The 12,131-nt window shown below is 39.0% G+C and overlaps 1 protein-coding gene across 2 annotated transcripts in view; it reads right to left on the bottom strand.

Annotated features, from left to right (window-relative positions):
• LOC140463971 (casein kinase I) overlaps positions 1–11,602 on the bottom strand; it is a 73,111-nt gene extending 61,509 nt beyond the window's left edge. Inside the window, exon 1 of one of the 2 annotated variants that reach the window (XM_072558513.1) lies at positions 11,198–11,602. In XM_072558513.1, coding sequence (XP_072414614.1) covers positions 11,198–11,273 — 76 coding nt within the window. In that variant the 5' untranslated portion in view covers positions 11,274–11,602. The remainder of the gene's footprint in view (positions 1–11,197) is intronic. The other variant, XM_072558512.1, reaches the window with a different exon arrangement.
• Positions 11,603–12,131: the final 529 nt, after the last annotated feature.

The raw sequence follows: 12,131 nt of genomic DNA, 5'->3' as shown, positions 1-12,131 counted from the left end.
GTACGCAGTGTAAGGAATAAGGTAAATGAGCTTGTGGCACAGACCGAAATTGGCAGGTATGGCGTGGTGGGCATCATGAAGACATGGCTGCAAGGGAATCAGGATTGGGACCTGAATATTCAAGGATATACATTCTATCAAAAAGATTGACAGGAGGCCAGAGGGAGTGGGGTTGCCTTATTGTAAGAAGTGAAACTAAATCAATAAAAAGAAACGAAGTAGGGTCAAATGGTACAGAATCCATGTGGGTAGAATTGAGGAACCGCAAAGGTTAAAAAACCTTGGATTTACATATAGTACTCCAAACAGTAGTCAGGAACTGGGGCACAAGATACATCAGAAGATAGAAAAGATGTAAAGGAATGACGAACTTAGTGATCACGGGGGATTTCAATATGCAGGCAGACTGGGAAAATTAGGTTGGTAGTGGTGTGCAAGAAAATAAATTTGTGGAATGTCTACAAATGGCAATTGGCCATGCTAAATTGCCTGTAGTGTTAGGTAAGGGGTAAATATAGGGGTATGGGTGGGTTGCACTTCGGCAGGTCAGTGTGGACTTGTTGGGCCGAAGGGCCTGTTTCCACACTGTAATCTAATCTAATCTAAAAAAAAACGACTCTTTGGAGCAGCTTATGGTGGAGCCCACTAGGGAACAGGCAATATTGGATTTAGTGTTGTGCAATGAGGCAGACTTGATGAAAGGGCTTAAGGTGAAGGAACCCTTAGGAAGCAGTGACCATAATAAGATTGAATTTACTCTACAATTTGAGAGATAGAAGATAGAATCAGAGGTAATGGTATTACAGCTGAATAAAGATAACGACAGAGGCATGAGGGAGGAGCTGGGTAGAACTGTCTGGGAGAGGGGCCTAGCAAGAAAAACAGTAGAACATCAATGGCAGGAGTTTCTGGAAGCAATTCAGGAGACACAGCAGAGATTCATCCTGAGGAAAAAGAAGCATGGTACAGGGAGGTCGAAGCAGTTATGGCTGACGAGAGAAGTCAGGGATAGCATAAACACAAACAAGGCGGCATATAACATGAAAAAGCACAGTAGGAAACCAGAGGATTGGGAAGCTTACAAAGACCAACTGAGGGCAACAGAAAATGAAATAAGGAGGGAGAAGATTAAATATGAGTAATAACCAGTAATAGAAAGGAAAACCCGTAAGAGTTTCTTTAGTTATATTAAGGACAAAAGAGGGGCAAAAGTGGACATTGGGCTGCTGGAAAACCACACTGGAGAGATAGTAGTGGGGAACAAGGAAATGGCTTAGGAACTGAACACTTACTTTGCATCAGTCTTCATGGTGGAAGGCACGAGCAATATCCCAAAACATCAAGAGAATCAGGGGCGGAGCTGAGTATGGTGACCATCACCAAACAGAAGGTGCCAGAAAAACTGAATAACCTGAAGGTGGATAAATCATCTGGGCCAGATGGACTACACCCCAGAGTTCAAAGGGAGGTAGCTGAAGAGATAGTGGAGGAGTTAGTGGTGACTTTTCAGGAATCACTAGAATCAGATAGGGTCCCAGAGGACTAGAAAACCACTAACATGACACCCGTATTGAAAAAGGGAGAACGGCAAAAGACAGAAAATTATAGACTGATTAGCCTAACTTCTGTCTTGGGTAAGATGCTGGAATCCATTGTGAAGGATGAGATTTCTGAATACTTGGAAATGTTTGGTAAGATAGGACGAAGTCAGTATGGTTTCATCAAGGGGAGGTCATGCCTGACAAATCTGCTAGAATCCTTTGAGGAAGTAATGAGCAGGTTAGACCAAGGACAGCCAACGGATATTATCTACCTGGACTTCAAGACGGCTTTTGACAAGGCGCCACACAGGAGGCTGAGTAAGATAAGGGTCCATGGTGTTAAGTCAAAGCATGGATAGAAGCCTGGCTGTCCAGCAGAAAGTGGGGATAAAAGGGTCTTTTTCAGGATGGCAGATGGTGACAAGTGATATTCCACAAGGCTCAGGGTTAGGACCACAATTTTTTACTTTCTATATTAATGATGAAGGAACAGATGACATTCTGGCTAAGTTTGCCAACAATACAAAGATAGGTAGAGGCACAGGTAGCATTGAGGTGGTGGGCAGGCTGCAGAAGGACTTGAACTGGTAACGAGAGTGGGGAAAGAAATGGCAGATGGAGTATAACATGGGAAAGTGTGAGCTCATGCACCTTAGTAGGAAGACGACAGGCATGGACTATTTTCTAAATGGGGAGAAAATTCAGAAGTCTGAAGTGCAAAGAGACTTGAGAGTTCTAGTCCAGGATTGTCTCAAGGTAAACTTGCAGGTTGAGTCAGTAGTTTGGAAGGTAAATGCAACAATGGCATTAATTTTAAGGGGACTTGAATATAAAAGCTGGGTTGCACTTCTGAAGCTCTATAAGCCTCTGGTCAGACCACATTTGGAGTACTGGGCACCATATCTCAGGAAGGATGTATTGGCCCTCCTTGTGTTCAAAGGAGGTCCATGAGAATGGTCCTAGGAATATAAAGCTTAACAATTAAGGAACTTTTGAGGACTCTGGGTCTATACTTGATGGAGTTGAGAAGGATGAGAGGGAATCCAATAGAAACTTGCTGAATGCCCTGGACAGAGTGGATGGAGAGACTAAGACCCGAGGGCACAGTCTTAGAGTAAAGGGAATACCTTTTAGAACAGAGAAGGAGAAACTTCTTCAACCAGAGAGTGATGAATCTATGGAATTCACTGCCACAGTAGGCTGTGGAGCCTGGTCATTGAGTACATTTGAGATGGAGATACATTGGTTCTTGATTGTCAAGGGGATCAAGGGTTATGAGGAGAAAGCAGGAGAATGGGGTTGAGAAACTTATCAGCCATGATTGAATGGCAGAGCAAACTTGATGGGTTGAATGGCGTAATTTCTGTTCCTATGTCTTATGGCACAAAACACTACATAGGACAAACAGGAAGACAGCTAAAGATCTCTACCCATGAACACCAACTAGCCACAAAACAACATGACCAGCTATCCTTAGTAGCCACACACAGATGTCAAGCAACATGAGTTCGACTTGGACAACACTACCATTATAGGACAAGCCAAACTGAGAACAGCCAGGGAATTCCTAGCGGCATGGCACTCATCCACAGATTCTATCAACAAACACATCGACCTGGACCCAATACACTGACCACTGCAGTGGACAGCTGGAACTGGCATCCAGAAGCGGCAGAGACAAATCACTATAAATGCCGAAGGAAACAACACAGAAGGCTCCCAAACACGGAGGATGTCACCTAGACAGGGGACGAAACGTCTGCAACACAAATTCCCAGCTCGGCGAACAGAACCACAACAACCAGCACCGAGCTACAAATCTTCTCACAAACTTATGTCTTATGGTCTTAGTATTAAAGAACTTGAATTCAATAAAAATCTTGAATTGAGAGTCTAACGACAACCATGAATCAATTCATTCTCAACTGTCAGAAAAGCCCACCAGGTTCACTAACATAATTAAGGGAAGGAAACTGTCATACTTGTCTGGTCTAGCCTACTTGTGACTCCAGACCCACAGCAATGGGGTTGACTCTTAACTGTTTTCTGGGCAATTAAGAATGGGCAATAAATGCTGGCCTAGTCAGCAATGCCCTCAGCCTGTGAATTAATTTTTAAAAATGATACTAAATAATCAATACTTCTTTGCAGTGGCTCTGCAATTTGGATTTCAAACAGAGTTTTTTCAGTGTAACATTCATTTTCTTTTTAAAATCTACAGATTCAACTCAAGAAACTAGACAGAACTATGCTTGGCATTAGAGTGATTCACATTGTTTAGAAAGAATCAAAACATTTCACATTTGTATTATACCAGTAATAAGTTGATTTAACTAAAACTTCTGCAATGTTCCAGCTTAGCTGTCAGTTTTATTTCCTTCCTAAGTTGCACACGAAGTACAGTTCACACAAAGTCTTGGTATGCTGTCGTGAGTGGTAAAGATTTTAAAGGCAATTTTTATTTTGCTGAAAAATAAAAGGAAGGAGGGATATCCTAAAATTTGGAGTTCCCTTCATTTAAAAAAACACACCATTTGTTGCTCAATTTAAGATTTACTGAAATACAACAGTTGGATATTTGTTTCCATCTTTCACTCCCCAAGTACAGTTCTTTTAAAATCAACTGTAAAGTCATCCTTAAACAGCAGTCCCAAAATCTTGGATAGAAAAAAAATCATTCTTTGGAGATTTTAGTAATGTTAAAAAAAATACAGTAGACTGTTAGAAATTGAAGCTGACAACTGAGAACGCAAGGGTGATGCTCAGGAAAATGAAGATCCATTAAGTAGGCTGCATTGATTTTGCAAATCACAGCTTAAAAAACAGCATTCCAGAATTAAATCCCAAATGCCGGGTACAAAACAAATGGACAGGCCAGATTACATCTACATCAGTAGGAAGAAGTGCAGCTTACGGCCAGTAATAACTCAAATAAATTATAACCAGGTTGAAGGTTGTAATACAATATTACTAAACAGGAATGACATTAGCACACTTTGGATTTCATTATGACGGAGGAAGAATTATTGCTGAAACCGTTGTATACCAATGTGAAATTATACTCTCTCCTTTGCAACGTTTCATTGTTCAAATGTCTAACGATTTAAAACAAAATGCTGGTTATTTGTTCTAAAAGGCATTGAAATTTTGATGGAGTAACTAAAAATAACACACTGTTTTTGAGACAATCATGCAAGTGACCCATGTGTCGCGGCATTTTGAGTATAAAGGCTAACATATGATTTAAATCAAATCAGCTTCCTCATGACTTCTCTTTTACCCTTATCCTCCCTACACCATCCAATGATTAAGGCAGAGGGCAATTATTTCTCCCATGTCTCTGACAATACAACTTAGTAAAAGTTCATTAAAATTTGCATAAAATATGTGGGGTTACGCAGAGGGCTTTATTCTAGCCACGTCTCTGAAGTGCATTAGTTAATGCTGAACTGTTGCTCAAGGTCAGGAGCTACAATTTTTCCATGCTGTGGTAGAACAGATTAGTAACATAGTGAAAATAAATCTTCTCTGAAGTTACAAATATTTAAAGGCATAAGACTCATTTGTGGTAGAATTCTCACCTCTGAATCACAAGATTCTGGGTTCAAGCCCCATTCCAGGGTACGAGCACAAAAATCATGGCTGACTCTCCAGTGCAGCACTAAGGGAGCAAGCAAGCACTATTCCAAAGCAAGCACTATTCCAAAGCATTGCTCATAACCATCACTGGTGTTGTGGTCAATGCCTAACAGCACTAAAACAAATGATCTAGTTATTATCTTCTTGTTGTTTGAGAGAGCTTGCTGGGTTTCCTATGTTTCAACATCTATTACACTTGAAAAGTGCTTTGTTGGCTGGAAAAGTACTTTAAGATATTTGCTGGTCTCAGGAAGAATGCTATATAAATGCAGTTCTTTTCATTCTGTAAACTTAGGGTTAGGAAGTTCCACTGCATATTTTTGTTATTTAACAGTGAGTAAACACTGAGTCAATTATACACAATCATCTTGTTGAGGTCCATTTGATGAAAAATATGTTTCACAACACATCATTCTCCTTGCTGGTGTCTCAAGACAGTAATTAATTCCTCTAACTAAAGAGGATCACATTTAACTTCCTGTTCTCATGTAAAACATCATGTATAAGAACACAAGTGGTTAAAACATGCTCACCCATTATCAATACTTAAGCATAACACTGAAAGCAATTAGACCAAATTTAAGCAACTGTTCTTCAACTATACCCTTCATTTCAATAATATGCACACCAATAAGCTTTATAGTTCTATTTTTGCACATTTGAACAGCGAGCGGAACAAGCAGATATTTGAACGGAAGATCAAGTGGAAAAGTAACTATTAATTAAGTCAGAGAGTAATCAAAAAAGTGGAATGGACTTTTAGAAAGGCATGCACTATTTAAATTTATTGCTGCTTATCTTCTTGTATCTTTCTCGTTCCTGACATCAAGACAACCAAGTGGACTCCTGGCATTTTTATCGGTGAAATTTCATACATGCTACAGATGGTGCTCATAATTCAACTAACATAAGATGGTCATTTTACTGGCCCCCAAAATCATGTGTTCACATACAGATGCCATGTAAGTGAACCCACGTTTTCAGCCAAATGTACATTAATTGCATTAACCAACCTAAATCCACAGGAATTTAAAAGAAGTCTCAAAGAGCAAACTCCTGAGTGGCAAAAAAAAAAATGAGACTACTCACAAAATACATGAAGTGCAAAGCTAATTTCAAACTAACAGACCAAATGTGCTATGAGAACAGGGAGCAACCACTGGCCGAAGGTTAAGGCGGCTGTATTGGCTTGAAAGTCATTAGAGTAGGTATCTCACCAGAAACGTAACATGTATCTATTCATTTGTGGAGCAAATCAGAGCCCAACAAAAATTTTAGAACAAAACTTGTTGGCGTTGCCACTTCATGCAACAAAAAAGTCTAGCAATGTGATAGAGAGCCAAGATTGCTCAGAGATGACAAAATACTTTGATGCCGCACTATCGGTCCCAGAGTTTCAGCAGTGGGCTGATTAAACACAAGCTTTCATTATGGCACTTCAGCACAGTAGTAGGGGGAATAATTCAGAAATTAAAATTGTCGTATTTGAGCCAGTGCAGGACATTTATGATAATGCCACAACCAAAACAACTCAGAACATACCTGATGAATGCTTTGCATCAGATGCCCAAAAGCAAGCTTATTGTTTTTAAATATGCTTTATGGTTGAAAGCATTTTTGTCCAGTTATATTATTCAATACACTGGTGCATTGATATGAATTACCAGTGTTATTTTCTTTTTACTCTTCTAAATGGCAGCTACCCAGACTCATGCCAGCAATTCACTTTTATGCGACCCCTGTTTTGGGAGGGACTTCTAAGAGCTACAAAGGTTCAAGTGTATGCTGACACCCATGGTAGGAAGTGAAACAAATGGAAGCCACCCACCCATGCATATCTGGAGAAGCAGCCTTCCCATTTGTCCAAAACAATAACTTTGCTTGGAGACAAACACACTTCCAAAAAGAGCAATTGCCACTTTGCTTCCCGCCTGTGTCATGTGTCAAATGACTTCAGTAGACATGTTATGACATCAGTTTCACACACTACTGTTCTCAAAAAGGAAAGATTGGGGCATTTGAAGGCGTCAGACAAAACACGGCACAAATCACCTTTAAGTATAAACAAGCTTGCTTGAACATTTCACACTGCAGCTTTGTGGGTCAAACTATTTAACAGAAAACTCAAATCACATTTCAAGTTGTGTGTTCTTAGCAGAGTTGCTCTCAGGAGATAACTTAATTGAATGACTTCTATTTCAGGCTATTTCATCACAAATCTTCAATAAATTGAAGATGTATTCTTTTCAGTAAACATTTTACAAAAACACCAAAATCAACAGATTGGAAAATGTGAGCACCAAAGGATATCAGAATAGAGTGGCAGAGGACAAGTCCAGAAAGGGTTCTAAGACAAGGGCAAGAATTTAACATTTTAGATGTCGGCAAATTGGAAATTAATAACCCACAAGTACAATGATTGGAAAAACATCAAACTCCGGTGCAAAATTAGGGATGCAAAATTCATGTACTGGTAAAACAACAAAGGGAAGTCATCTGCACAACTCTGCCTCTTCAACCACTGGATTCATACCAAATAGTTGTGGCAAAGCATCTGGCAATGCCTGAACCAAGTTCAAGTTCCAAGATCAAATGAAAGGCAACCCTACCCAGATGAAACAGAAGGCAGTAAATCAGAGTCGTCTGACTTCCATAGTGGTTTGCTCTAAAAACTGATAAGTGGGGCTAGTTAGGTTCAAATAAAAGCAAGTACTGTACATGCTGGAGATCTGAAATAAAAACAGAAAGTAGAAGTCCAATATGACGCAAAACATTATTGTATTTCTCTCCAGAGATGCTGACAAATTTGCTAAGTTTTTTTCCAGCACTTTTTGTTCTTATTTCCAATGAGGTTCAAGTCTGCTTGAAAAAAATCTCCCAACATTCTAGGAGGGGGGTGCAAAAGGTTGTTCCCAATTTCTTTATTTTCCTAAATAAAATGGATCAAAACTTCACCCTTAGAGATATTTTCGAAAACCAATTTTACTTGCAAAAGCTTACAATCTAATTTTGATTTTGTTCTGAAGCTGCTCACTTTGCTAATTGCACATAAAAGAAAATACAACCTCAAGCAGTATAATTTTTGTTTAAAGAAAAAGAATACAATCCATTAATGTCCAGATGGCACAAGATTGTCAGTCACATTCAAATGATATTACAAAGTGCTGTTTAGCATCAGCTGGACTGAGTTCAGAATTTAAATAGGACTTGCAGGGTACTTCTGCTTTTGAGATCTATCTACCAAGTACAACATTTTTCTTCAAAACAATAAAGAAAATTGAAAATAAAAACACAAAATAAAGCACTTTGATATTCAATGATGTTTGTGTTCTCATTTGAAACTAACTAGGTCTTTTAGACGGGTTTCATCAACAAAAACTAGTTCTTGCACTTTCTCTAAATCCATCTGAACAGTGTTTTATAAAACAAATTACACAATACAGCTTCAGGACAAAGAAACAAAGGAATCAAGGCCTTGAGGGGGAGGGGGAAGTGACAGGCAATGCACAAGTCACGACAAAAAGGAGAATCCAACCAAGAACATACTGAAAATTGATTCTTAAAACTATGCTTTTTAAAGTATATTCCAACCATGAAACAGACTCAATTTCATCAGGAATTCTACACCAAATTTTGATAAAAAAAGAAATTTAGGAATGATCTAGGCTGCCATTTAAACAAGTGGAGACTTCCCCCACCAAAAGACTAAGATTGTAGAATATGTAGACACAGACATAGGAGATCATGCAACATATATTCCTTGTGTAAAGGAAACGGGTTGGGCATAAAATGGCAAAAGACAGTATATCAAAACAAAAAAAGGCATAATTAGTTCCCAAAATACTAAAAAGAAGAGATCAATCATTGGAACCTCTAAGAAGGTGCAAATAATGCAGATGACCCTAAGTATGACCATAATAAAATTCCCTATACTGGAGTTTTCTGTTTATTATTTAAAAGGAGAAATTGATTCCACTATACATTTGAGTTTGTTCACCAAGCACTCATTGACCTGGGGCATATTTGTGTAATAGTGGATGATTCATTTCCTGAAACAATGCAAGCCTTAATCATTGTTCATAAACAGGACCAGACAAAATTTGGAAATGGTTTCAATGTGAATTCAGAAGGAAATGAGAGATAAGGTAGAAATATGGTGCTCTTGAAAATTCACCCAAACATCACCCCACTCGTTTTCAGCAAGATTTCAGTGCAGTGACAGCATTAGAAAACTGGGAACAAAGTGCCTGGAAAGTTTCACTATCAGAGCAAGAGCTTTCAGCAGCAGCACTACTGCCTTCAGAATAGTTCTGGAAAATTACCAAACCCAAGATCCTTCTGAGCTCTTTAAGGCGTAACAATATCAATGCATTTATATTACAGCAGTACAAGGAAAGTCATCACAGCAGCTATCTAAAACAGCATCTGGTGGAAGAAGATACTTTTTCATATCAACAAAAGTTTCCAATTTATTTTAGAATATTTAAAATCCATAACAGATTAATGTTTTCCCCAAAAGTGATTACATTTTGCCAATGTTGAAATCAGCAATACACATTTAGGACTTAAGAATCAGTATTCATTATCGAAGTGAAACTGACAAGACAGTGATTCTAGTAATATTGGTGTTATTGCTGAAAATATCTAATTGCTGTTCCACTATTGTTTGCATTGTCAGAGGCTAATTTCTACTGACTATACACAAAACAATTGTTCTAATTATCACAAATAGTTGATTGGATATCAGTTTGTGCAGTTCTGCTGTTTGTACAGCTGATTAACATAAAGTTAAGCTCTCCCACATGGTTGCAAGTCACTATTTTCAAGTACTGAGATTAAAAAATTAGACGGTGGAAAATACAGCCAGACTGTCAGCATCTGCAGTACTTTGCTTGTGTTAAGAGACTTCATCCTTCTCAAATATTTAATTTGACTATTTTCCATTCCAGTGATAAACTCAGCTAAAATAAAAGATCAATTTGATTCAAGCAAGAATTAAAACAATCAAATCTTAAAATAATATTCCTTGCAATTGTTTATAACTCCAACTATTGTTAATGCATTTCAAGAAATACCTAGATGAGATGTTAATTCTAGGTCTCCTGCTGACAACACCAAAAATGAACAATCTCCACACAGGAAAAGTGATGGTAACTGTGATCTTTCCATGATAACACTGACAGCAGTCCTATATGTGAAACTCTAAGCACCTTAAGTTACAAAGGTGTTAAGGCTCATGCCCATGTACCCACCCCTAGATGTTCAACATTTAAATGATTAATTGCCTTTTCACAAAGATTTATCGATGATTACACTTCCTAACTTTAACCCAAGTACAATTATTGTGGCTTGTATAAGAACAATGGATATTCCTAGCTCCTGTTGAATGATTTTCACCAGGAAATATACCCGATTGTTTACCAACCTCCCACAATTCACTACTTTAGCACTACCAAAACAATTACTTTGAATCAGCCCCTTCTTCATACAGCACTATCATCCACTTGGTAATTGATAATTTTTGATTTGCATTCACATTACTGGGAAATATTGAAGATTTCAATCACTTCCTCTCTCAATTCCCACACCATGTATTCCCAGGAGCATTACTTCATAGATCAGCTGGGTTTTTTTTAAAAAAAAGCAGCTATGTTGGTTATGCTCCTCTTTCACGATTTCTTTGTTGCTGGGTTGAAATGTGTAATATCCTAGCCTTTGGATTGATGGAAGAGTCCATCTGTTCTGGCGAAATGAACCCTGGACATTATCTAATAGTCAGCTCTTTCTATATGTGATCCCTGAGAATCATAATCTTCCCAAGAAACATTTTGTGGATATGGAGATTGACTATGTGAATGACAGCTTTTCTTTCTCAACTATTACAATGTTCTTTCCCACGGGAGACCAGTGACACAACACTAAATATGTTGAACAGACTGCTTTTTTAAAGCTGTGTTGTGATGAGGAGGACTATTCTCGTTCTTATTTTGTTCCTAATATCCATTCTCAGTTCTTACCCAGGTAAATATCTCCGAAGGAGCCGCTGCCGATTTTCCTGCCGAGTCGGTACCTGTTTCCCACTCTGAGTTCCATGATGGGTTTCGCCCGGTGCCCACTGTGTGAGTTTGATTTTAACCCGGTTACTCAGGGAAACTCTATTTCTCTCCCTCTGTGTGTCTGTCTGTTCTCAGTCTCTCTGACAGAGGGATTTTCACCAACACTTTTCTCGCTCCTTTCCAAACGCACCCCGACAATATCCGCACCAGACGACACGTTAAACGCCGTAGATTATGCTCCACCGGGTTTTATTGTCATTCTGGCCGCCTGCACGCAGGATTGCATCGGATTCGAATGACTCTCTCTCCCCCTTCCTTCCTCGGCTCTAGCTCGCCATTGCCGGACTGCGAACGGTCTGACATCACATCCGTTGTCTGACGTCACTGACAGGGTGGTGCGCTTGCTGGTGACGTCATACACACTGACCTGCTACTCCTGCAGAGTGGGCATCATCCCGATGTCGTCCGTCTCTACCTCTGCAGGAGATATCAATGGCCCACTACCTACCATTAACAGGCAATAGTTTTCAAGTGAGTGCATTTACTAATCAGTAATGACAGACAATTGCCCCTTGTATTGGTCATAAAGCTATTGCCTTGACAAAGCAGATGTAAATATTGCAGTCTTAGATACATTTTGTCCCATGGTGTATAAAAGTAGAAGTGATTATCCCATAGGGGAAAACAAACAAAAAAACCCCAACTTTTTTGCACATGTCTAACATTGAAGAAATCAGTGTTTATTCTGCACCCACAAGGAAAATCCAATGAAATGTGATTGATGCACACAGTTTGACTCATCTTGGAACTTCCTGCGGTGTGAGCATTATTTTTATTTCCAAGTATTATACTGGTTTTGTCATTGTACTTTAGGACCTGCAATCTGCACATCAAA

Source organism: Chiloscyllium punctatum, chromosome 39 (genome assembly GCF_047496795.1).
Source record: "Chiloscyllium punctatum isolate Juve2018m chromosome 39, sChiPun1.3, whole genome shotgun sequence".
NCBI classification, from domain to species: Eukaryota; Metazoa; Chordata; class Chondrichthyes; order Orectolobiformes; family Hemiscylliidae; genus Chiloscyllium; species Chiloscyllium punctatum.
This window is presented reverse-complemented; position numbering and strand designations above follow the sequence as displayed.